The sequence below is a fragment of the Camelus dromedarius genome, chromosome 11 (genome assembly GCF_036321535.1).
Source record: "Camelus dromedarius isolate mCamDro1 chromosome 11, mCamDro1.pat, whole genome shotgun sequence".
Lineage (NCBI taxonomy): Eukaryota > Metazoa > Chordata > Mammalia > Artiodactyla > Camelidae > Camelus > Camelus dromedarius.
Window position 1 is genome coordinate 52,638,416 of NC_087446.1, and position 27,787 is coordinate 52,666,202.

Here is a 27,787-nt window from a genome sequence, read left to right on the forward strand (position 1 = left end):
GCCCGCGCCCTCTCCCTGATTGACCATTTTCCTGTCCAGGCCCCTCGGCCTCCCGTGGGGCCCTTTGCACCCGGTTCGTTAGTTACCTGGACATTTAATAACCGCTCGTTACATCCCGACAGTCGTTGTGAGAGCGATTTCTTGAGACAAAGGTCTGGAATTCCTCAAGGAGTTCACCTTCTAGGTTTCAAGATAGCGAGGGTGTTGATAAGGGTCTGGAGAGAGTGCTGAGGAGGAGTCACTAATTCTAAATGAGGGGTAGTCAGGTTGACTTCACCAAGACTGAATTAGGCCTTGAGGCTGCATTGTCCAATTTGCGTGAGCCACCAGTCACAGTCCAAATGGAGGGGTGTTGTAACATACACACCAGATTTAGAGGACTTAATTAGCAAGATGTAAAATAGCTAATAAACAATTATTTTAGATATACTGGGCCAAATGTATTATTAAAATTTATTTCTCCTACTTCTTTTAACTTTTTAATATGGCTACTGAAGTGTTTAAATAATGTATGTGGCTTGCATTATATTTCTACTGGACAGAACTACCTCAGAGCATTAAGTTGGATTCGACTGGAAAGATTAGAAAGGGCCTACAAAACAGAATAAACACATTACCATTAGAATCTGTTTATAATCTACAAATCACACTTGTTATTTTGTCATCACAACAATTCTGTAAAATTTTATTTTATAGACTTAAGAAATAAGTGACTCACTTAATGTCATAGGTGAAAACACTCCTTTAATATATATTTATTTTTTGCTATGTGCCACACGATGTAACTAAATCCTGAAAGTCAGAGATCCCAAAGGAATTGTTTGTGGATTCAAGGACTCAGTCTGTAGAAACACATCTCAACACATATTTGCAATAAAATGTAACAGATGCTAAAATGGAGGAATATACTCTGTACTGGGAGCAAAGAAGTGAACCATGCATGGGAGGGAGGTCAGAGAAGGCCTCACAGAAATCTTGAAGTAGAGAAGAATGGAGAGGACTCAATTAATGAGAAAGAGAAGAACGTGCTAGGCATGCAGTTGGGACAGGGCATAGACCATATTCTGGATCAGATCATGGGGTATGTAGAGGAAGTGAGAGCCAGGATTTGTATCTCAGGTCCTGGAACTAAATTCCGGGGTTCTTTTCACTGATGTTACCATAGGTGAGAAATATAAAGGTGTGTTCATCTGGATAGGCTAAAAATACCAGTATCTCAGTGGTTTAACTTAAGAAAGGCTTATGTTTCATATAAGTGACAGTGTGTAGCAGGTTGATTGGGGCCAGTGAGTAGGTGTCTGCTCCTTGACATCATAGAAGGACCAGGCTTCTTCTTTGTGGCTCCACCATCTCCTGTTACTTTGGAGTCATGCAATCTGTGGGCCTCAGAGAAGGGAGGAAATTTGCGGCTGACTTGTTGGAGATACCAGGGGCCAGCCCTGGAAGTGTGTACATTATTTTCACCCCATTTCCTTAGCCAGAATTCAGGTGCATGGTCATATGGCCCCACCCAACTGCAGAGGTGGCTGGAAAGGAAAGTGTGTGCACTCTAGTAGAAAAGGAAATGGGGTTTAATGAACAATTAGCATTGCCTCTGTCACACATATCATTAAACTAAATTCAAGTAAACCAAGCACATAAACCTGATTTTACTTGAAAGAGATATTTGGGGAAAGCTGGCAGATTATATCAAAAAAGAAAAGAAAAAGGAGGTAAAATAGTAGTCTTTGGCCTGACGGCACAATAGTGGGTCATTAATATTTAATAAACATCTACTTTATGCCAGAACTTTGTCTTAAACATCACAGAGGAAAATGTAGAATACCTTTATATTTAGCTTATTAGCTATAATGTGCCATCTCTTTAGCTATCAGTGAACAAACTGTGAGGTGTAGATATGATCTCAGCATAGGTTTAGAGGCATTCAGTGAGCCAAAAGGCAAAATTAGGTATTGGGCTCTGGCCTTAGACTTATAATCTGGTGCACCTGTCACCAGAGTGGTACTTTACCTTTTACAGTAATATATGGATAATTCCAAACTCCTACGTAATGTTACAAGGTGGAGTAACTAAATATGCAGTGAGTAGCAGGTAGATGATTCCATCTTTTTAAGACTTTCTGGTGGAAGAGTTTCAAGATCATCTTTGAAAGCGAAATGAAGGAAGAGCATCTTGGATAGAATCAGAAGACAGTAACATATGCTTTGGGATGAAGAACACACAGATGTGGAGGTGCTTATCTAGAGTAGAGAAGAAATGAAATGGGGAAATTGATAGAAAGATTAGAATAGTGGGTCAAGGATTTTTAATTTACCATGTCAAGTAATAGAGAGTCACTGTACTTAGTGTTATAAAGAAGTGATATACCTGATGGGTCTAATTATATCATTCTAAGGAGACTTGGCCATCCAGGGCTGCCCCGTTGATAGAGTTCAGAACAACAGAGTGGGATGTGTTGAGTCCAAAGCCAGATTCTAGTGTGTGGAGTACAGAGCTCCTTAGGACACAGCAGTGTTCTTCCTGGGACTCAGGGAGAGGTCCCAGACATTTAAGGTTCCAAGTTCTCTGTAGGACTTCAAAAGTCCTTAAGAGACTCAATCTGTTGCCTCTCAGCCTTGGCTCCTTCATTTCTGAACTCTTGTTCTGCCATGGTTTGAATAAGAAAGTATAATGCAGGTGTTTACCAGTTTCGGATTATTTTATAAAAGTTTCTTTATTAGTCAGTTGATTGTAATGAATTGTCAGCTTGGCTTATAAAAAGCCAGTTCAGCTATAATAAACCATATTTTCAATTGCTAATTAGGAGCTAATCACCATTTATGACACTGCTGTTCTTCTATTCAAAATTTTGAAGCTTGATGTCAGAGATGAATTTTCTACCAGCAGCGCAGTGGAGTTGTTTGCTTCCTCTGTGTCCATGACTATATAGAAAAGAGGAAGGTTGAGGGAACTGTCAGGTTAGGACTCCTGTGGAGAGAAAAGGTAAGGGTCCCCTAGTCAGTAGTTAATAATTGTAACTGGTACTTGTAGAGCACTTTACAGTTGGCAAAGTGCTTTTGTGTACATGTGATCTTCACAACTCAGGGAGATAGATAAATCATCTTTATCCCTGGTTTACATCTAAGGAAATAGTGGTTCAGACATTTAAAATTTCTTTCTTTTTATTTCTATAATCCTGGGCAGATTTATGTATATATACCTGTTTCCTAATCAATAAGATGAATGTCATTATACCTATTTTGTAGTGTTGTTGTGAAGAATAAATGAGGTGATGTAAATTGCCAGCTAAAAATTATCCCTCGCCACCTGACACTATAAGGATTAGGTCACGAGCCACTGCAGTCGCTGACTTTCAACACACCCGGAAAGGAGTTCAGGGCAGAGGTCAGGAATACTCTGCTCTGGAAAAAACTGGCAGAACAGGCCTTCAGATAGTTAGGTATTTTCAGGAGAAGATTTTATGAGCCTAATTTCTCGCATCTTTTCATATCTAGAAAAGCACTAAAATCGTTAAAGGAGACACCTGCTCCTTGTGACTAGCAGCAGCCTTTTTGTGACTAGCAGCAAACTTCTGCCAAAATGTGTGCTTGATTGCATATATTCCCCTTCACCAAAATCACATATATGCTGACCTCCCCTCTACCTCTTCAGAGCAGTTCCTCAGAGCTCTCTGAGGGGCTGTCTCCTGGGCTATAGTCCTCATTTTGCCCCAAATAAAAATTAACTTACAACTCTCACATTGTGCATTTTTTTCAGTTGTCAAAATAAATAGCTTAATACATAGTGAGAAGTCAATCAGTGATAAGACCTCGAAATTAAAGCTGGATACTGGGTGAAAAAAGGACTTTAGTGGGGTGATGGACAGAGCAAATATGGGATGAAAGATAAATTTTATTCCTGAGTTTCACTGCGATAGACAAATTTGGTTGGATTGGAGTTAGCTGAAGGTGTGGATAGCAGAGTGAGATGCTTTAACTGGAGATTAGCGTGGGGCTTGCAGTTGTTGGTAATAACTAGATATAAGGTATGACTGTGAGAGTGAGTAGCTGATGTTGTGGACAATATCATTCAAGGTAAGAGAAAGTCAAGGAGCTGAGAGGCTGGGTATTAGCAGGGATAGTAATAGAAATATTTAACTACCAGTACTAGCATGGGCATGGGTCCATCAAGATGAATTTAGCCTATAGCGCTGTGCAGAGTTCTGAGGGCACCAGTGGCTATGAAAATATTTCAGTAGTTTAATGATCATACTTGTGCAATCTAACCCACAGCGTAAGATGGATTGTCCACGTGGATAGCGAAGTCCTTAGGAATGATGATGGGGTTACAGGGAGTGAGATAGCAAGCCAGTTGATGGAGTCCTTAATGAAAGAATGATAAGGACTGTGGTCGGTGATAATCACAAGGAAAGGTAGTGTGTGGAATGGCTTGATGGCATGTGCTTCAAAGGAGCAGGACATTTTATTTAGGGAGGAAGGAGGAAAGTGGTACTTGAGGCAGCAATGAAGAGCAAAGAGAATATTTACTCCACTTCTAACCCTAGAGGGCGTAAACGGTGGCTTTCAAATTGTATATATTGTATACAAAAAAATTTGAAAAAATACACATATTTGAAAGCCATCGTTTATATAACTGAAATAAAACTTTCATGGAATGATATGTTTAATATTCCATTACTTTATTTTAAAAGTTTTCTATTTGCTACCCACGAAACTGATTTCATAAACCACTCATGGGGTGCAATTAACCATCTGAAAAGCATTGCTATATAAGTTGTAGGAGAAAAAACAGCTACCTATTGAGAGGACTTGCAAGGGAAGCATCCTTTTTCCTCAAGGAGTAGCCAGGTTTCAATTAGAAAAAGGAGGTTAAAGAAACATCTAGCAAAGAGTTTGAAGGATATAGAGGTGTCTTAGTCTGTTCGGGCTGTTGTAACAAAATGCCATTGACTGGGTGGCTTATAAAGAACAAACATTTATTTTTCACAGTTCTAGAGGTTGAGAAGTCTAAGATCAAGGCACTGATAGATTCAGTGTCTGGTGGGAAACTGCTTTCTGGTGTCTTCTTTCTTGTCTTCACATGACCGGAGGGGTGAGGGGGCTTTATAAGGGCATTAATCCTATTTATGAGGGCTCTTCCCTCATGACCTAATCACTGCCCTGAAGGCCACCTCCAAATACCATCACATTGGGATTAGGTTTCAACATATGAATTTTGGGAGGGCACAAGCATTCAATCTATAGTGAAGGAATTTGTTGATGACAGATCCTGAATTCTAGGGGTGGTTTTCAGAGTCTGATTCAAATTAGGCAGTGTAGAAAACTGTGATAGGGTAAGAATATCTATGATGAGGGATGATCTGGAGGCCAAGGATTCTTGTGGTGAGTGTTGTAAACAGAGACATAGGACGTGATGGGATTAGTACTCTCAGGGGGAGGTGAATAATCAGTTCTAATTATAGCCCCCTTCTTGGGACTGGTCTAGTCAGCTTGTCAGTGGTGAGATGAGGTGTAAAGGTTGGTTAGCATGAGTAGATGAAGTGTGTGTGGTAGAATGAGGATCTCACTAGAGATGTGCTGAGCTCTTAGACACTTTTTCAATTCTATTGTGGACAGAGTTAAGACTAGAAGGGCTATCTTTACATGGCAATGGTGGTGATGGTGTCAAGGCTTAAGGAATTCTGTGACTTTCCCTTAAATCCTATTGTCCTTGATATTGAAGGTGTGGGAAGGACTGGCCTCAAAAGGAGGTAACAGTTTCTTGTGTACTCTTTAAGTAGGAAAATTTTAATTTAAAAGACAGTGCTAAATTGTAGAGTGGCCACAAAGTTGTGCTAGAAATAGCACTAAACTAAGAACCAAAAGATTTGTCTTTATTTCTGGCTGTGCTTCCTGGTGACAGATCAGAGCCTTAACATCATCTATCGAGTTGGTATAATTCTTTTCCTTAAAAGCTGTTGTGAGGACTAAATTAAGTAAAAATATAGGCATATGGTGTAAAACTTATAAAGCACTATTGAAAGGCAAGATGTTGGCAATTGGCATTACTTGGCAGAAGTAATCTGTAGTCAGTGCAAATAGTGGCTCAAGTGCTGGCAGCTGGCAGTTGGTGACAGCTGGTGTTGCAATCAGGGTAAGACTAGATGTTTTATAAGATTTAAAGTTTTTTTTTTGTTTTTTTTTTTTTTTTTTTTTGATGGTGGGACACAACTTAGAGACAGAGGGAAGGCAGAACTCTTTGTTTCAAACCAGAGAAGGCTGTCACACAGGGTCACAAAGGGGTTTGCACCTGAGGATAGATAACAGTAAGCTGGAACTGCAGGAAATGCTTATATATGGCAAACAGTATTGAGTTAGCTAGATTTCATAGGCTGCTTTGGGATTGGGTATTTTGAATCATTCTTCAGGCCTAAGAAAGAAGGATCTGTCCCTGGGTGTGGTTATCTAGGGGCCTCTGGCAGTTGGGTATGTATGTATTGTAACTCAGCAGTGTTAAGAGCCTGATAAGGGAAGTAGTTGGGATGGGGGTTTGACAAATTGCAAGTTAAGGGGAAGAGAAAATTTTAGTCATGACAGCAAGACTAGGTCAAGACAGCACTTATGAAATATCATGTTACCCTGGGACAGCTTCAAAGTGGTGTAACCTCAAATTGCCCTTTTTAATAGTACAGAGACTTACTCTAAGCAGACTTCTCATTGACATAGTATAGTTTCTTAATTTAGTTATTTTTTAAATTGAAGTATAGTTGATTTACAACATTAGTTTCAAGTGTACAACACAGTGATTCAATATTTTTATAGCTTATACCCCATTTAAAGTTATTATAACATATTGGCTATATTCCCTGTGCTGAATAATATATCCACATTGCTTATTTATTTTATACCTACTAGTTTGTATGTCTTAATCCCCTTCCCCTATCTTGCCCCTCCTCTCACCTCTCTCCCCACTGGTAACCACTAGTTTGTTCACTGTATCTCTGATGCTGCTTCTGTTTTGTTATATTCATTCGTTTTATTTTCAAGATTCCACTTATAAGTGAAAACATACAGTATTTGTCTTTCTCTGTCTGACTTTTGTCACCAAGCATAATACCCTCTGGGTCCATCTATGTTGTTACAAATGGAAAATTTTCATTCTTTTTTATGGTTGAGTAAAATGCCACAGCTTCTTTATCCATTCATCAGTTGATGGACACTTAAGTTGCTTCCGTATCTTGGCTATTGTGAATAACGCTGCCATGAACATTAGGGTACAATTTATCTTTTCAAATCAGTGTTTTTTTAATTTTCTTTGGATATATACCTAGGAGTGGAATTGCTGGATCATATGGATCAATTTACTTTCTTACCAACAGTGTACAGGGTTTCCTTTTCTCCACATCCTCACCAACATTTATTTGTTGTCTTTTTGATGATAGCCATTCTGACGGGTGTGAGGTGATAACTTATTGTGGTTTTGATTTGCAATTCCCTGATGATTAGTGATGTTGAGCATCTTTTCATGTGCCTATTGGCCATCTGTCTGTCTTCTTTGGAAAATGTCTATTCAGGCAGTGTGCCCATTTCGAATCAGGTTGTTTTTTTTGATACTGAGTTTTATGAGCTCTTTATATGTTTTGGATATTACCCCTTATCAGACACACCATTTACAAATATTTTCTCCCAATTAAGTAGATTGTCCTTTTGTTTAGTCCGTGGTTTCCTTCACTGTGCAAAAGCTTCTGAGCTTAATTAGGTCCCATTTGTTTATTTTTGCTTTTGTTTTTCTTGCCTTAGGAGACAGATCCAAAAACAATCTAAGACTTATGTCAAAGAGTGTACTGCCTATGTTTTCCTCTAGGAGTTTTATGAGTTTTGGTCTTACATTTAGGTCTTTATCCATTTTGAGTTTGTTTTTGTATACGGTGTGAGAAAATGTTCTAATTTCATTCTTTTACATGTAGCTGTCCAGTTTTCCCAGCACTAGTTATTGAAGAAACTTTTTTTCCCATTGTGTATTTTTCCATCTTTTCCTGGATTAACTGACCATATGTGTGTAAGTTTATTTCTGGGCTCTTATTCTGTTCCATTGATACATATATCTGTTTTTGTGCCAGTCCAATACTGTTTTGATTACTGTAGCTTTGTGGTACAGTCTGAAGTCAGAGAGCATGATAATTCTAGTTTTGTTCTTCTTTCTCAAGATTGCTCTGGCTATTCTGGGTCTTTTGTGATTCCCTGTAAATCTTAGGATTGTTCTAGTTCTGTGAAAATGTTATGGGTATTTTGATAGAGAGTACATTAAATTTGTAGACTGTTTTGGGTAGTATGGTCATTTTAACAGTATTAACTCTTCTAGTTCATGAACATGGGATATCTTTCCATTTATTAATATCATTTTTACCTTCCTTCATCAGTGTCATATTTTTCAGAGTACAGGTCTTTCACCTCCTTAGTTAAGTTTATTGCTCAGTATTTTATTCTTTTTGATGTAATTTTGACTGGGATTGTTTTGTTGCTTTCTCTTTTTGATAGCTTATTATTACTGTATCTAGAAGCAACAGATTTCTGTTATGTTAATTTTGTATTCTGCAAATTTACCGAATTCATTGATGAGTTCTAGTAGTTTTCTAGTAGCGTCTTTAGGATTTTCTATGTATAGTATCATGTCATCTGCAAACAGTGACAGTTTTACTTCTTCTTTTCCAATTTGGATTCCTTTTATTCTTTTTTCTTGTCTGATTGCTGTGGCTAGGCCTTCCAACACTATATTAAATAGAAATGGTGAGAGTGGTCATCCTTGACTTGTTCCCAACATTAGAGGAAAAGCTTTCAACTTTTCACCATTGAGTATGATGTTAGCTTTGGTTTTGTTATGAATGGACTTTATTATGCTGAGATATGTTCCCTCTATACCAAATTTGTTGAGGTTATGGGTTTATCGTGAATTATGTTGAATTTTGCCAAATTCTTTTTCTTTTTCTATTAAGGTGATCATGTGATTTTTATCCTTTGTTTCGTTAATGTGGTATATCACATTGATTAATTTATGGATATCAAACCATACTTGTATCCCTAGAATAAATTCTACTTCATCATAGTGTATGATCCATTTTGTATATTGTTGAATTCAACTTGATAATATGTTGTTGAGGATTTCTGCATCTATATTAATCATGGATATAGCCTATAATTTTCTTTTTTCTTTTTTCTTTTTGTAGTGTCTGTGTCTTGTTGTGGTATCAAGGTAATGGTGACCTCATAGAATGAATTTGATAGTGTTCTGTCCTCTCCAATTTTGGGGAGTAGTTTGAGAAGGATAGGTATTAGCTCTTCTTTATATGTTTGGTGTATTTCCCATGTGAAGCTATCTGCTCCAGACTTTTGTTTCTTGGGAATTTTTTGATTACTGATTCAATTTCAATACTAGTAATCAGTCTGTTCAGATTATCTATTTCTTCCTGATTCAGTTTTGGAAGACTGTATGTTTCTAGGAATTTATCAATATCTTCTAGTATGTCCAATTTGTTGGTATGTACCTGTTTGTAGCTTTCTCTTATGATTGATTGTAACTCTGTGATGTTACTTGTAATTTCTCTTCTTTCATTTCTTATTTTATTTGAGTCCTCTCTCTTTTTTTTCTTAATGAGTCTGGCTAAAGGCTTATCAATTTTGTTCATCTTTCCAAAGAAGCAGCTCTTGGTTTCATTGATCTTTTCTATTTTTTGTCTCTATTTTATTTATGTCCTCTCTGATCTTTATTATTTCCTTCCTTTCACTGACTTTGAGCTTTGTATTTTCTTTTTTTTCTAATTTCTAATTGGTAGTTTAAGTTGTTTGAGATTTTTCTTGTTTCTTGAGGTATTCCCATATCACTATAAATTTCCCTCTTAGACTGCTTTGCTGCATCCCAGATTTGGAAAGTTGTGTTTTTATTTTCATTTGCCATAAGATATTTTCTAATTTCTTCTTTGATTTCTTCATTGACCCACTGGCTTTTTAGTAGCATGTTGTTTAGTCTCCACGTGTATGTGTTTTTTCCATTTTTCTTCCAATAACTGATTTCTAGTTTCATGCAGTTGTGGTTGGAAAATATGCTTGATATAATTTCTATCCTATTAAATTTGTTGAAACTTGCTTTGTAACCTAGCATGTGAGGTATCCTACAGAAAGTTCCATATGCACTTGAAAAGAATATGTATTCTGCTATTTTTGAATGGAATGTCCTGTAGATATCTATTAAGTCCAACTAGTCTAATGTGTCATTTAAGGCCATTGTTTTCTTATTGATTTTATGTCTGGATGATCTGTCCACTGATGTAAGTGGGGTGTTAAAGTCTCCTATTATTGTATTGTTGTTAATTTCTCCCTTTATGTCTGCTAGTATTTGCTTTATATATTAAGATGCTCTTATATTAGGTGCACATATGTTTATAATAGTTATATACACTTCTTATTTTGATGCCTTTATCATTATATTATACCTTTCTTTGACTTTTGTTATAACTCTGTTTTAAAATCTACTTTGCCTAATATGAGTATTGCTACTCCAGGTTTCTGTTTACATTTGCATGGAATGTCTTTTTCCATTCCTGCACTTTCAGTCTGTGTCTTTATCTCTGAAGTAAGTCTCCTGTAGGCAGTATATAGATGGATCTTGTTTTTTATGCAATCAGCTGCCCTATATTTTGATTGGAGCATTTAGTCCATTGATATTTAAAATGATTATTGATAAGTATGTACTTATTAATATTTTGTCACTTGTTTTCTAGTTGTTTTTTGCAGTTCTTCTCTGTTCTTTTCTTCTTCTTTTAGTCTCTTCCTTCATGGTTTGATGATTTTCTTTAGCAGTATGCTTGTTTTCCTTTCTCTCTAGTTTTTGTGTAGCTATTGGAGGTTTTTGATTTGTGGTTACCATAGAATTTATACATGTTGACCTATTATAACTTATCTACTCATTTTAATCTTGTGGTCATTTAAGTTCAAACACATTCTAAAAGCTCTACATTTTTTTACTCCTCCCACCCAGTTTTGTATTTTTTGATGTTATATTTTACATCTTCATGCCTATCCCTTACCTATTTGTTATAATTATAGGTGTTTTTTTTACAGTTCATCTTTTGGTCTTCATACTAGCTTATTTAAGTGGGTGATCCATAGCCTTACTATATATTTGCCTTTACCTTTTATCTTTCCTGTAATTTCTATTTCTTATTGTAGCCTTCTCTTTTTCGTTAAGGAAGACCCTTTAACACTTTGTAAGGTCAGTTTAGTATTGATAAACTCTTTTAGTTCTTGCTTGTCTGAGAAGCTCTTTATCATTCCTTTAATTTCGAATGATAACCTTGCTTCAAGGAGTATCCTAGATTATAGGCTTTTCTCTTCAGCACTTTAAATATATTATGCCACTCACTTGGCCTGTGAAATTTCTGCAGAAAAAAGTTATCACCTGATAACTTTATGGGAGTTCCTTTGTATATGACTCTTCTTCTCTTCCTGCCTTTAAAATTATCTCTTTAATTTTTGGCATTTTAATTATGATAAGTCTTAGTGTGGGCCTTTTTCATTTCATCTTCTTTGGGACGCTTCCTGTACCTGGACATCTGTTTCTTTCTTTAGGTTCAGGACATTTTCAGCTATAATTTCATCAAATACATTTTCTACCCCCCCTTTTCTCTCTCTTTTCCTTGATGTATGTTTGATGTTGTCATAGAGGTCTCTTAAACTATCCATATTTTTTTTTAATTTTTAATTTTTTTTTGGTGAAGGGAGGTAATTAGGTTTATTTGTTTATTTATCTTTAGAGGAAGCACTGGCGATTGAACTCAGGACCTGATGCATGCTAGGCATGAGCTCTACTGCTTGAGCTATCCCCTCGCCCCTCTTATTTTTTAAATTTGTTTTTCTTTTTGCTGTTTTAATTGGGTTGTTTCCATTATTCTATTTTCCAGATCACTTATGTGTTCTGTATCACTTAATATACTGTTAATTCCCTCTAGTGTTATTTTTCATTTCAGTATTGTATTCATCAGCTTTGACTGGTTCTTTTTTATATTTTCTAGTCTTTTGTTAAAATTCTCCCTCTGTTCATTCTTTTTTTTTTTTTTTTTTTTTTTTTTTTTTTAGTTTACATTAGGGTTCACTCTTGATGTTCTATGGGTTTTGACAAATGCATAATGACATGTAGCCACTATAGTATCATACAGAATAATTTCATTGCCCTAAAAATCCCTTGTGCTCCATCTATTCATTTCTCCCTCCCTCTTCCCAAGCCCCTGGAAACCACAATCTTTTTATTGTATCTGTAGCTGTGCCTTTTCCAGAATGTCATTTGGTTGGAATCATACAGTTTGTAGCCTTTTCAGACTGGCTTCTTTAATTTAGTAATATGTCTTTTAAGTTTCTTCTATGTCTTTCATGGCTTGCTAGATCAGTTTTTTTATTGCACATATATTTTTTAATTTACATATGGTTTCTAAGAATGTTTAAAGCTTTAGCTTTTTAAACTTACATAGTTATCAAAGGAATAAAGTCAACCACAAAGTAAGAATTAACTCAAAAAGATACCTACACCTTGCTATTAACAGCAATATTATTTATAATTGCCAAGATATGGAAGCATCCTAAGTACACATCAAAAGTTGAATAGATAATGGAGATGCAATATATATATATATATATATATAGGAACCCAACAGTTGGATAATACCTACCCACATTGGTGAAGGCAATCTTCTTTACTGATTCAAATGCTAATCTCTTCTGGAAATACCATAATAAACACACCTACAAATAATATTTTGAGAGTTATCTGGGCATCTCTCAATCTAACCAAGTTGACACATAAAATTAATCATCACACCAGCCTACATGCAGGTACATTTTAATGCTAGTGAATACCACTAGATCTGGTAAGTGGATGGCTCTGTCTCCATTCTGGAGTGTTATATATATCTGATTTCTTCTTTGTTGTAGGCTCCTTTCTTTATCATGTACCTTTATGAAAATGCCCAAAAAAGGGTCAGCATTTTGGCAAGAGACCCTGTCCTGCTCATCTGTGTCAACCCTGCTATCTCCTCAGATTATTTTGCAAAGGGCTGCTAGATAGGGGCCTGTAAATCAAACTCTTTCCCCCAGCACCCCCTTTTGGGGGAAATTTATTTACTTTGAAGTCCAAACAAATACTTGAATTTATTTGTAATCTGTCTTCCCCAAGTGCTCTGTGACTATAAAAATCTTTCTCCTATAGAGATAAATTTTCTATTTCCTGAGCAGAGTCACACAGCTTTTTCTTACCCTGTGGCACACGTTTGTTGCCTCAGCATCCTCTGCAGAGCTGCCTTCACCTCCTGGTTCTTGAGGCTATAGATGAGGGGGTTCAGCAAGGATGTGATCACACTGTACTGAATGGAGACCACTCGCTCCAACGCTGAGCCTGAGGCGGGACTGATGTACCTGAATAGAGCTGTCCCGTAGAACAAGAGCACAACAGTGAGGTGGGAGGAGCAGGTGGAGAAGGCTTTGCCTTGGCCCTCAGAGGAGCGAATGTTCAGAATGGCAGATATGATTCTGGAGTAAGAGAACAGGATCAGGGGAAGTGTCAGCAGTCCCAGAAATGCACTCACTGGACCCTGACAGAAGGAACTCATTGGCAGTGGGATCAGTACAGGACAGAGGGAATAGTGAAGGTAACTCACAGCAAAAATGGGAGATGATGTTGGACCCACAGAAATATAACTTGTGGATGAAAAGATTATTTACTAGTGAATTCAGAAACCCTATCACCCATGCTACACTAACCATTGTAGTACAGAGAGGCCTGTTCATGACAACGGTATAGAGCAGAGGGTGACAGACAGCAGCATAGCGGTCATAAGCCATGGCAGAGAGAAGACTGGCTTCAGCACACCCAGAGAGAAGAAAAAAGAAACTCTGGGTAATGCAGCCCCACACTGAGATGCTTTTCTTCTGAGACAGAAAGTTCTGTAGCATTTGGGGCATGGTAACTGAGGAGAAGCAGATATCTAGGAAGGACAGGTGTCCGAGGAAGAAATACATGGGGATGTGGAGGTGAGAATCCCATCTGATCACCAGGATCATCACCAGATTCCCCATCAGGGTCAGGAGGTAAATCCCCAGGAACAGCACAAAGAGCAGAGCCTGGATGTGAGGGGCAGCAGACAGCCCAAGAAAGATGAACTCAGTGAAGAAACTGAAGTTGTTCATAGTTGTTTAGAAATGTCATACCTGGAAAGAAATCAAGTATTACAGAATCTGAGTAATTTCTAGTGATCAGAATATCACCCCCACTCCCTGAAACTTCTCAGGCAATACTTCTTTCAGCTTAAAAATAGAAAAGGAAAAGAAGTTGAGTAATTCCAATTGTGATTTTTATGAGTTGAATTCTGCCCCACCCCCACCCCCCAAAATATGTTGAAGTCCCAACCCCCAGTACCTCAGAATGTGACCTGATTTGGAAATAGTCATTGCAGATGTAGTTAAGATGAGATCATACTGGAGTAGGGTGGGCTCTTAATCCAATATGACTGATGTTCTTATCAGAGACAGGAGAGACCCTAGTGAAGTAGACACACAGAGGGAGGACAGCCATGTGACAACAGCAGAGATTGGAGTGGTGCATCTGCAAGTCAAGGAAGCCAAAGATTGACAGCCATCACCAGACCTAGAGGCAATCAAGGATTCTTCCTTACAGGTTTCAGGGTGAGTGTGGCCCTGCTGACAGCTTGATGTCAGACTTGCAGCTCCTAGAACTGTGAGACAATAAAATCTATTATTTTAAGCCACCCCATTTCTGGTACTTTGTTATATCAGCCCTGGGAAATTAATATAGTGACTTTAAGGGTTTCTACCTTCCTTGGCCCTCCCCAACAGGTCTCACTGATTCTGTCAGTGAACATAGCAAACATCTTTGGAACCTAAATCAGATTACATGATTTAACCATTAGAGTATACTTATGGTGGGGAGGGTATAGCTCAGTGGTAGAGTGCACACTTTGCATCCACCAGGCCCTGGGTTCAATCCTCAGTACCTCCATTAAAAATAAACAAACAAACCTAATTATCCCCCCCAAAAAAAAATTTTTTTTAAAAGAGTATACTTATGAGAACAAATAGGATGCTTCAAATGAAATTGTTTCAGAAAAGACATTTTTCCAAGTGTTTTTATATTTAGATTTGGATCTTAAAGCCAGAAACTATAGCATTCACCATCTTATCATAGACATCCTGAGATTTGGAAGATGTGGAAAAGGGACTTGAATGATGCTAGCAGAGGTTGCAAGAGGCTTTCCAAACATTTCAGGATCCCTTCAAGGGTACCCCATCTCTCTAAATGCATACTAGCAAAGCTGGAAACGTATTTGTGGGACTGGGTTGGGGTGCCTCAGGATCATTTCCTCTGTTCTTCAGGCCAGTAAGGTTGGGCTGTCAGGCATCTCAGAGTGGGAGGACAGAGGCTCAAAGAGATGAAGTGACTTGCTCCACATCACATAGAATTGAACTGAATTCTCTGTTCTCAGTCCAGTGTTCCTTCCACCACAGCACTCCCAGCAGATGGACAACATATATTTTGAGTCATTTAAAGTATATTTAGAGGAATGTGTAGTTATAGCTTACACATAGCACTGTGTCTAAAATTAAAAAAGCTAGACCCAAAAACTGAAAGCTATGTGAACTTGAGCAAGAGACTTAACTCTTCTGAAGGTCAATTTTCACATCTATAAATTGGAGCAATTATATCTATCTCATATGGTTGAGATGAACTTACTTAAAAGTGATTTTTAATGATTGAAGACAAATACCTGGAACTAACTCTGACATTAACTTATTTGGAGACATTGATCAAATCACTTTAATCTTACACTACCTTGGTTTTAGCTTATGACCTGATAATCAAGTCCTTATTAAGTATTTCATTTCCTTCTATCACTTTGCTCCTGTTGTCATTGCATTTTACTGCCTCAAAAATGTCTAGACCAGGACTTTTACCTGTGTTCACATTTTTCACTGCGACCTGAACTGGAATATTACAACTACCTTCCCAGGAGTCTTCTCAGAACTAGTCTCAACACCCACAGACATTCTCTCTCCTCAGTTCATTTTACTCTTGCTCTTTTATAAATTCTTTTACCAATGACATAAATAGGAAAGCTAGAGGAAATTCAAGAGAAAGGAAGCATTTGGGAAAATGTTCAACTTAACTATTCTTTTAAAGTAAAATAAAGCAAAAATATGGATCCATTTTTGTGGGTTTTTTTCAAAAAAAATTTACACTAATAATCCTAGGAAGAGTGGTGAGTGTGACATCTACACATTGTTGATGGCATTGTAAATTGCACACTTTGAGTTAGGAGTCCTACAAGGTCTAGTATTTATGCTAAAACTAAAACTCGAAAGACTAAAATGTGACATGTAGAACAATGCACACTGCATTTTTGTATGTTCTATAAAAACCAGAAACAGTTTAATATCTCCTGGAATGTCTAAACACCAACTGGATAGAATATGTAGACAATAAAGTGATAATAACAAGGCCTATGTGGCAACATGGAAACATACCAATAGTAGCTGCAAAAACTAAATATTAAATTTCTATTTGGTATGATTAGAACTGGTCTTCAAGACTCTTTTCGCCATATTTTTCCTTAAAATTCCAGCTCCCTTTTCCTTTCAAACACCCCCATCAAATCCCCAGCTTTAACTGCACCCAGTAAACAACAGAATTCCTTCCCTTTCTCTTTTAATGAGGCACCCAAACAATGTAGTTGTTCTGAAAACATTCTGCTTAGTTTTAAGATCGATTTACTAAAGGAGATAAGGGAGCCCCACCAACAATGACATCCCCTAGATCTGACTCATCTTTCTGGCTACCAAGATCACTCTTCCTTGGGAAGTTCAGACGGCTTAGTGGGAGGGAACAGAGTGAGCTGACCAGGATCACAGGGAAGAATTCTAGGGTAAGGAACAATGAACAAACTGTTCTAGGTGGAAGAGGAGCTTTGATAGAAAGAAACTGACTACGTAAAAGACAGAAAGGAAAAGAGTTAAGAAGGTGCCCAGCTATGCCCTTCTATCCCTAAGCACATGGAGATTTCCCAATATCCTTTGGGAATATTTGTAGACCCTGGCATTGGCTTTTCAGATAAAGAAAACTTCCATTCTCATTCCCAGTTCTAAATCAGAGCAAAGGTGTTAATTGAGGGGAAATCTCCACCTCTGAAACTTTCTAAGAGACTGCATTGCCATTCTGTCCTCTCCACAGATTTATTCTTATTTGGAGGCACGGAACAGAACTTCATGATCTGTTGTTATCCCTAAAGACGTAAGATCTTAGAACTCAGTGAAAGTTATGCAAGAGAGAATAAGAAGGTCTCTTTCTGTTTCCTGTACTCCTGTGATGGTGCACATTTGAGGAAATGATCCTCCAGCCCTCCATCAGAATGCCTCCTGCCAGCTCCCCCATGCCAAAAGACGACCTGTTTCTCTTCAGGGACCAGGGACATGTAGGGAGGAGACAGAGATCCCAGATGGACAGAAGTGCACACAGATTAACATCTCATGAGATTCTACTCCCAGAAAAAAAGCTTGGTCTACTTGTTTACTTTGGCCACGTTATTTCCCTCATGACTATTTTTACTTCTTTTTAGTTGCCATAAGGAATTTTGGTTAAAATAGGATTCTTCCAACTTGTACAAACTTATGAAAGTTTCCTTTCTCACCCATATTTCTGAGCTGGACTGTTTTAAATCTGGCTCCTGTTTGGGGTTCTGAAGAGGACTGCCTACTGCCCCCACAGCTGGGCAAGTAGAATCAGAGAGGGCTCTAGCTAAACCCTGCAAAAAGTCCATTTTATTTCCTGACAGGTTCTAGGATCAGACCCTGTGTGGTCAGTTGTGGCTAGAGCCAAAATGGCGAGCTTCCTCTGCACTGGGACTTCCTGGACATGGCTAAAAGTAATCAGTTCTTGTCAGTCTCCCCATGGTAACCCACCTGAGTCCTGGAAGGGCTCCTGACCAGTCTGTAGGAGTCTTATATTCCTCCAGTACTATTCTCTTCGGCCATCTCTTGCCAAGATAGCCCTGGGAGAGGAGCAAGAGTAAGGACCCCAGGGAACCTGGGACTGCTCACTGGTCCCAGACGACAATAGTCAGAGTCACCTGGGACCTGGTGATGACTATGATTTGGAAGTGGGGGTGCAGAAAAATTTCCAGGAAGGGCACAAGGAACAATGCCAAATCTGACAAACAAAGCTCAGTCTAGGGCTTTTCAACCTCAGACATACAAGTGTATGCACAGAGAGGCACCAGTGTTCGTGTGCGCGTGCACACACACACACGCCACCCACACACTCTCTGTATAAAGTCTAACATTCCCCTTTCCCTTTGTATTTACTCCAAACTCTATGAACTTCAGGTGTGCTATATTCTTTCTGCACATATTTATATCACATGGACCAATAAGGGAAATTAAAGCCATAAGGCAAGAACTCTTTAATTTTCTTGATTCCCCACTTATAAATGTATCCCTCTGCCCTTTCCTTGGTTGTAGTGGTAGAGGTACCTGCCTTTAATCCAAGACTAGCACCTGTAATTGTACTTTAACTTCCATCCCATCCTGGGCCTTCTCCTTCAACTATGCTATCTGTTTTTATCATCAATTTTTTCTTTCCCTTACTCATTTATACCAAGAATGTAAATGTATTGAAATATCTCCCATATTTAAAAGTATCCAGTTGACCCCATGTTTCACTGGAGCCTCTGATTTTTACATTACCTCACTCTACTTCTCTCAAAGCCACTTTTACTGAAAGTCTAACTTAACTATACTACCTTCCCAAGCTTTTATTACTTCTCATGCTGTAGCACTGTCTTCTGCACCCACCATTCCTTTCCCCTTTTCCTTCTTGTTGCTAGTGACTTCTACAACCAGTATGACTTTTTCTCCTGATACTGGGACACAAGAAGCATCACATTTCAGTCCTCATCTTTTGGATATTTGGACATCAAATCTCTAGATTCTTTACATAGTTAAGAAAAAGTTGGGGAAAGGGAATTATTATTCTTGAGCCATCATGAAAATAGACCTTATTCAGGCCTATGTTTGGAAGGAGTCTAGATTTCTTCCCCAACAGACAAGCTCAGGAGGAGGAATAGTTTCCATTAGTGATGGACACCTGGGCTTTGCTTCCTCATAGGTTGTAGGACCCCAATTATGAATGGAATGACTAGAAGTACTTATATTTCAAATAAGTAGCATAAAGGTATAAATAATCAATTCACGTTGCTTAAGGATCAGGCTTAGGGGTATCACATATTCTCGTAATGTCTTTTTCTGATTTTGGTACCAAGGTAACACTGGCCTCAGAAAATGAGGTGAGAAGTGTTCCCTCTTGTTCTATTTTTTGGAAGAGTTTGTGAAGAATTGGTCTAACTCTTGTGCATGCTAGTTTACTAGTAGCCCCACTACTAAACTGTGACCTTTCTATGCAATCTTTTGAATGCCACAGTGTTCAGTGCGGTTTTCCACTCTGGATGGTCATTACTTAAGTATCTCTCAGTCATGTGGAATCTCCTGGAGTTGTTCTCCTCACAGCTTCTCACAGCAGTGCTGCTTTGCTTGGTCCAGTTTCACGCTATGGTAAAAGCACAGCTTCATATTCAAACAAAGGCTCATGGGGATCTATATTCAAGTTTCTAGAATTATTTATCTATGTATCTCTTCTCACTGGCACACTGCTCCACAACTTTCTCTCTCTTTTTTCTTATTGAACGTAATCTCTGTCTCCTAAACTCAGCAACACTGCCATTTTCTGCTTGTTTTTCCTTCATGCATCCTGGTCTGAAAAGTGCCTCCAGTGAGAATGGCAGGATAACAGTAGGGCTCACCTTACTTGTATCCTGTCTCTCAGGATTCAAAGTCCTGAGCGGTTTTCCAATAAGTGCAAACAGGCTTCCTTTTTCAGATACTTTGCTCATTTTTCTAGTTATTTATGGTGGAAGGGCAAATCTGGTACCAGTTACTCTGTATGGCCAGACATGGAAATCCCATCAAATAGTGTTGAATGTCTCCTATGTCCTAGATATTGTTTTAGGTGCTTGAAATATAGTGGTAAGATACAGTCTTTGCTCTTTGGTTACGTTTGCTTGAGGAGGATAGAATATAAATATACATAAATATTGTTAGCTGGTGATATGTGGTAGAAGGGAGGGGAGAGCAGAATATTTAATATAGGGTAACCAGGAAATAATTCTGTGGGAAGAATATGATTCAGGAAGGCCTACATAAAGGGGATGAACAATCCATATGCATATTCAGAGAAAAATGTGCCAGTGGAGGGAAAAGCAAATGCAAAACTCTGGGGTGGGAAGAAATCTGGAGTCTTTGAGAAACAGTAAAAAGGTCAGTGTGGTTAGCGTGTAGCAGATGAGGGAGAAAACAGGAGAAATGAATTCACCAGGCTTATAAAAGCCAAATTATGTGGGCCTTGTAAATCCAGGGAGGAGTTTAGACTTTAAATAGTAGGAAGCCATTGATTTTTCTTTTTTTACCTCTTTAAAGGAATGATGTAATCTGTTTTATGATTTTTCTAAAAAGTTTACCTGGCTGGTTTCTTTTAAATAATAAGCTTTAAGGGACAATAATGAGTACAGTGAGGCTGATTAGGAAGCTACGTATTGCATTACTACAAGCTAGGCTAATATTCAGCCAGTATTCATAGCAGATAAGAAAGACAGCATCCATTTCTATCCACTGGGGGTCATTTTGATGGTCCTGTACTCATGCCTTACTGGTTATTAAATATTTGGAATATCAACCCTGAGTCCAGGTGGGAGAAGATGATGGCTTAAACTAGACTGGTAGAGGTGGAGGTGATAAGTGTCTAGACTCAGGATATATTTGTAGAGCAAAATGGATTTATTTATGTACTGAACATATGCTGGGAGAAAGTGAAAAAAGGAAGATGACTTTTAGGTTTTGGATGAATTATGGTACCATTAACCTAAGTCATCAGTTCAATTTGAACATGTTAAGTTTGAGATACCTATTAGGTAGCCAAGAGGTAACCAAGGTAATGCAATATGAATCTGGAACTCTTAGGAGCAATCCAGGCTGGAGATACACACTTGGGATTCATAGATTTGAGGGCAATATTTAAAGTCAGAGAGTGCATGGGATAACCAGTGGCAGAGGGTAAATATAATTAGGAAGATGTGTTAGGAAAATTTAGGTAGAATTGTCTGTTGGCATTTGGCAAATGAGTCTGTTTCTCGGATGCAAAGCTGTGAATGAAATTATAGTTTGGGGGAATCTTAAGATTAAAAATGATAGTTTAAGACCCAGGAATAGATGAGAATACCCTTCATAGTTTCCTCCCTACCCTTACGTAAGTCAGGAGAATCACTTAAAAGTTATGTTTCAAATCCTATTTACACAGCCTCTTCCTAACCCTAGTTGCAAACCTGCTGTTGAGAAATGATCCAAATAGTTAATTTGGCTCTTGACATTATTTTACCTTGGATATCTCTTCTTTGCTCCTCATCCATTTTTGCATCTAGCCCTGAATCTCTGAACCAAACAAGGGTCAGACTCTTGTAATTGTTCACTTGGAAGAGCCAAGAGAAATTCCAGATGAATTAAATTAAATGTAAAAAAAGCACACAAAAAACTAGAAGAAAAAATTTGGACACAGATGGTAAAGGACTTCTTAAGTTTAATAGCAGAGAAAAATTACACAAAAGGAAAGCTAGATATGACTACTTAACACAATTTTAAAAGTTGAAAAGTATCAGTAAAACAATAAACTGAAAAAGGTTGTAACAACTTATAGCAAAAATCTAATATCCTTCTTATTTAAACACATCATTCGAATAAAAAATTAATACTATGAATTCACTAAGAAAATAGGAAAATGGCATGCTAATAATAAAAGAGGAAATACCAATGTTTAACAAACATTTGAAAAGAAGAGGTAAAGTGTCACTATATGCCGATGACATGTTACTATATATAGAAAACCCTAAAAGGTCCACACAGAAACTACTAGAGCTGTTCGAAGAATTCAACAAGGTAGCAGGTTACAAGATAAACATTCAAAAATCAATTGCATTTCTTTAAACTAACGATGAATCAACAGAAGAAGAAAGTAAAGGAACAATCCCCTTTAAAATAGCACCCAAAGAAATAAAATACCTAGGAGTAAATCTAACCAAGGAGGTGAAAGAATTATACACAGAAAACTATAAACCATTGATGAAGGAAATTAAAGAAGACTTTAAAAAATGGAAAGATAACCCATGCTCCTGGATTGGAAGAATCAATATTGTTAAAATAGTCACACTGCCCAAGGCAATCTACAGGTTTAATGCAATCGCTATCAAATTACCCAGGACATATTTCACAGAACTAGAACAAATCATAATAAAATTTATATGGAACCACAAAAGACCTAGAATTGCCAAAGCATTACTGAAGAGAAAGAAAGAGGCTGGAGGAATAACTCTCCCAGACTTCAGACAACACTATAGAGCTACAGTCATCAAGACAGCATGGTATTGGTACAAAAACATATAGACCAAAGGAACAGAATAGAGAGCCCAGAAATGAACCCACAAACTTTTGGTCAACTAATCTTCGACAAAGGAGGCAAGAATATACAATGGAATAAAGACAGTCTCTTCAGCAAATGGTGTTGGGAAAACTGGACAGCAGCATGTAAATCAGTGAAGCTAGAACACCCCTTTACACCATACACAAAAATAAACTCAAAATGGATCAAAAACTTAAACATAAGACAAGATATAATAAACCTCCTAGAAGAAAATACAGGCAAAACATTATCTGACATACATCTCAAAAATGTTCGCCTAGGACAGTCTACCCAAGCAATAGAAATAAAAGCAAGAATAAACAAATGGGACCTAGTTAAACTTACAAGTTTCTGCACAGCAAAGGAAACCATAAGTAAAACAAAAAGACAACCTAGGGAATGGGAGAAAATTTTTGCAAGTGAAACCAACAAAGGCTTGATCTCCAGAATATATAAGCAGCTCATACGACTTAATAAGAAACAACCAAACATAGCAGCACTATTTACAATAGCCAAAACATGGAAACAGCCTAAATGTCCATCAACAGGTGACTGGATAAAGAAGATGTGGTATATTTATACGATGGAATACTACTCAGCCATAAAAACCAACAACATAATGCCATTTGCAACAACATGGATGCTCCTGGAGAATGTCATTCTAAGTGAAGTAAGCCAGAAAGAGAAAGAAAAATACCATATGAGATCGCTCATATGTGGAATCTAAAAAACAAAAACAAAAACAAACAAACAAACAAACAAAAACAAAGCACAAATACAGGACAGAAATAGACTCAGAGAGAATACAGACTTGTGGTTTCCAGGGGGGTGGAGGGTGGGAAGGGACAGACTGGGATTTCAAAACTGTAGAATAGATAAACAAGATTACACTGTATAGCACAGGGAAATATATACAAAATGTTATGATAACTCACAGAGAAAAAAAGTGACAATGAGTGTGTATATGTCCATGAATGACGGAAAAATTGTGCTGAACACTGGAATTTGACACAACATTGTAAAATGATTATAAATCAATAAAAAATTAAAAAAAAAAAACAACCAAAGAACCCAATCCAAAAATGGGCAAAAGACCTAAACAAGCAATTCTCCAAGGAAGACATACAAATGATCAATAGGCACATGAAAAAATGTTCAATATCACTAATTATCAGAGAAATGCAAATCAAAACTACAATGAGGTATCACCTCACACCAGTCAGAATGGCCATCAGTCAAAAGTCCACAAATGACAAATGCTGGAGAGGCTGTGGAGAAAAGGGAACCCTCCTACACTGCTGGTGGGAATGCAATTTGGTGCAGCCACTGTGGAAAACAGTATGGAGATTCCTCAAAAGACTAGGAACAGACTTACCATATGACCCAGGAATCCCGCTCCTGGGCATATATCCAGAAGGAACCCTACTTCAAAATGACACCTGCACCGCAGTGTTCATAGCAGCACTATTTACAGTACCCAAGACATGGAAACAGCCTAAATGTCCATCAACAGATAACTGGATAAAGAAATGGTGGTATATTTATACAATGGAATACTATTCAGCCATAAAAACTGACAACATTTGCAGCAACATGAATGCTCCTGGAGAATGTCATTCTAAGTGAAGTAAGCCAGAAAGAGAAAGAAAAATACCATATGAGATCATTCATATGTGGAATCTAAAAAAAAAAGAACATAAATACAAAACAAACAGACTCACATAGAGTACAAACTTGTGGTTGCCAAGGGGGCGGGACGTGGGAAGGGACAGACTGGGATTTCAAAATGTAGAACAGATAAACAGGATTATACTGTATAGCACAGGGAAATATACACAAGATCTTGTGGTAGCTCACAGTGAAAAAAAAAGGTGACAATGAATATATATATGTTCTTGTATAACTGAAAAATTGTGCTCTACACTGGAATTTGACACAACATTGTAAAATGACTATTACTCAATAAAAAATATTTTTAAAAAATTTGAGAAATGTTAAGTATTATTTATGTAATAAATAAGAAATATTAAATATTATTTATGCAAATAAAAAAGAAATGCAAATACATGGAAGAATTAACATTTTATGCCTATCAAACTGATAAATATTAAACACGATATAAAAATTGTTCTCAGGCCTGGCAGATATACATTGCCCAACTCTCTAATATACTACTGGTTGGACTGTAAATTAATACCAACATTAATGCAAGCAAATTGGCATATAAATCAAGATCATAAAATATATCAGAAGGATAGGAGGGGGGAATGAGAGTGACAAGATGAGGGATCACAGTTCGAGTGTAAGCATGCTTTTACCGCACAATTCATACTGTATATGTGGGAGGCTGGTGGGGCAGTCCACCATGGATTTTACTGCACAAGAGTCTGCAGTAGGAACTGAATAAAGGAGCAGGTGGCAGACACACATGGAAGCTTGTGCCAGTGACTGCCTCAATCTCCTAAGGAATGGGAGACTGAGTATAGATTAGTCATTGGACCCATCTCTCAAAGATGCAGATGAGAAAGGGAGTGGTTGCAAGAAGCAGATGACATACTGTTGATGTCAGTTTAAGTGACCTCATATCCTTTATTAGGCTTTGGTCTAGGGAAGGATGCCCTTCCCACAACTATAAACTATATCTAAATAGATCCACTGTGGAGAGTTTCTCTTAAGAATATTAAAATAGGGGGGCACAATGATATTATTATTAACTCTTCCCTTATTTGAAGAGTTACTAACTCATGGTAATTCTACCTCCTAACTATATCTTGAAATTGGATCACTTAAGGGAGAACCAGATGCTCCACATGAGGGGCATGACTGGCCACACTCTGTACAAAACCCCCTTTTTTTCTTAACAAATCCTTAGAATAACTGACTCAAGAGGTAATTACTATTGATATATAACCATTATCCATAGTTAGACGTATACTTCAAAATGAAATACATTTTTTTCTGAAAATGATTTTTAAATATTTACATCTTTAAAAGTACTTCTCTTGTTCACCCACTATACATTCCTCTACTAATTTTATAGAATTTATCATATATTTAAGATTAAGAGTTCATAATAAAAGTATAAAACAAATCAACAATATTTATTGAGTTCTAAGAAATTAAGAAAATGCCAAAGGGAAAAAAATTTTACTTTTGTTTAATGCTTATAAGGGTAACATGGTGATGCATATTAAGTATTTCATTAAAGGAGTCGTGTGAATCAGCCTACATGTTGGGTTTTGAGCTTATTTGTCCCCTCACTCATGAATCTTTTCTGACAAAAAAATTAGTTTATTTGATTGAATATGTGTCAAGCAACAATCGGCAGTGGGCTCAGGAGGGGTTTGGCTGACTGGGACTGTCAGACACCAGGTGAATTAATTGACTTGATATCCTCAGGGTGGAATAAAAACATCATTGTGAGAGAGCATACACATTCACGACTTCGGGTTCCAAGGAGCTCTCTAGTCACCAAACAGCCAGATGCCATCCCAGACACTCAAAATGTCACCACCAGCACACCTGAAACAGTTCCTGTTCCTCTGAATGGGTTAGGGTAGTCTCTGTTAATCTGTGTCTTTGCGACTAGAAAGTTAGTAACTCTAATCAGGCACATCAGTTTTTTAGGTTTCCCCCAGGTTAGGTGGATAAAGCAACCACCATGATTCAACATCATCTTCACTCAGTACTCACCTTGAAATGCCTTAAATGCCTTTCACATGCCCATCTTTTTGTGTTTTGTTTCGTTTTAATACTTAGATCGCCAAACTACTTTGAAAACTCTTGAGCAAGACAAACAGATTTGGACTCTGCACTATTCCACCCCAGTACCTATTTTTGTCTTCACTTTATTTTTTTTTTTACCAAATACAATAAAATAAACAATCACATACTTAAAGCATACCCAAGAGGTTATATTCATCAAATGGTAAATTTTTTAAGTGATCAAGTTAGCCATTAGTGTACCTCATCCCCTGACTATGTTTTCCCATTATCTTCAGACCAAACACACCATGACTCCTTTATACATAAAGAGGCACATTTATTTCTTCAACATTCTACACAGGGCTGTCGTCACCTCCTGGTTCTTGAGGCTGTAAATGAGAGGGTTCAGCAAGGATGTAATCACACTGTATTGAATGGAGACCACACGCTCCAACATGGAGCCTGAGAGAGGGCTCATGTACCTAAATAAAGCTGTCCCATAGAACAAAAGCACCACAGTGAGGTGGGAGGAACATGTAGAGAAGGCTTTTCCTTAACCCCCAGGAGAATGGATGCTTATGATAGCAGAGATGATTCTAGAATTAGAGAAGAGGATCAGGGAAAGTGTTAAAAATCCTAACAATGCACGTGACCCAGCAAGAAAGGCCTCGTTGGCAGCAGGATCAGTGCAGGATAGAGAGAAGAGTAAAGGCAGCTCACAGCAGAAGTGAGGGATGACACTGGGCCCACAGAAATGTAAGTTGTAAGTGAAAAGACTGTTTGACAACGAGTTTAGGAACCCCATTACCCATGCTGCAATCACCATTCCGACACAGAGAGGCCTGTTCAAAACCACACTGTAGAGCAGAGGGTGGCAGATGGCAGCATAGCGGTCATAGGCCATGACAGAAAGTAGGCAGCTCTCTGTGGTCCCAGAGAACATGAGAAAGAAACTCTGGGTCATGCAGGCCCACGTAGAGATGGTTTTCTTTTGAGTTAATAAGTTCTGCAGCATCTTGGGCATGGTTACTGAAGATAGGGAGAGATCCAGAAATGACAGGTGACCTAGGAAGAAGTACATGGGTGTTTTAAGGTGGTAATCAGTCCTGATCACCAAGATCACCATCAGGTTCCCCATCAGAGTTAAGAGGTACATCACCAGGAATAGTGCAAAAAGCATGGTCTGGATCTGAGGATTCCTGGAAAGTCCCATGAAGACAAACTCAGTAATGATGGTGAGATTTTTCATGATTAGAGACATTGGCCCTAAAAAGAAATATAATACAGTTGAGTCATTCCAGATGAATATGACTGCCTCTCCTATGAAAAACATGACTTCCAGCTTAAAAGTAAAAATAAAAACTATGAAGCCAAAAATGTGACCCTCTAAGTCACACACATCATCCCCATCACTACTTCAACTCTGGAGGCATGTAGCGTTCCAAAGTCCCTCCTCCATAACTGCTTCTTTAATCTTTTTAATACCCATTTATTC

General features: G+C 37.8%; 3 protein-coding genes and 1 long non-coding RNA gene across 5 annotated transcripts in view; 1 reads left to right on the forward strand and 3 right to left on the reverse strand.

Annotated features, from left to right (window-relative positions):
• The window catches only part of LOC135322388 (uncharacterized), a 37,570-nt gene extending 22,508 nt beyond the window's left edge, over nt 1-15,062 (forward strand). Inside the window, exon 3 of the long non-coding RNA XR_010382898.1 lies at nt 14,544-15,062. This is a non-coding gene — a long non-coding RNA (uncharacterized LOC135322388). The remainder of the gene's footprint in view (nt 1-14,543) is intronic.
• Nucleotides 1-27,787, reverse strand: part of ZNF641 (zinc finger protein 641) — a 104,982-nt gene that overhangs the window by 10,578 nt on the left and 66,617 nt on the right. The window contains exon 1 of one of the 2 annotated variants that reach the window (XM_031462674.2): nt 87-254. The exons of the other annotated variant lie outside the window; for it this stretch is intronic. Coding sequence (XP_031318534.1) covers nt 87-94 — 8 coding nt within the window. The 5' untranslated portion in view covers nt 95-254. Of the gene's footprint in view, nt 1-86; nt 255-27,787 lie in introns of those variants that run through there. 2 annotated transcript variants of the gene reach the window in all.
• LOC135322498 (olfactory receptor 8S1-like) lies at nt 13,251-14,207 on the reverse strand. The gene is given in 2 exon segments (XM_064491287.1): nt 13,251-13,603; nt 13,605-14,207. Coding segments are annotated over 2 exon segments (933 nt in total). The 3' UTR covers nt 13,251-13,273.
• On the reverse strand, nt 25,776-27,573 carry LOC105103828 (olfactory receptor 8S1). The gene is given in 1 exon segment (XM_064491264.1): nt 25,776-27,573. A coding segment is annotated over 1 exon segment (924 nt). The 5' UTR covers nt 27,554-27,573; the 3' UTR covers nt 25,776-26,629.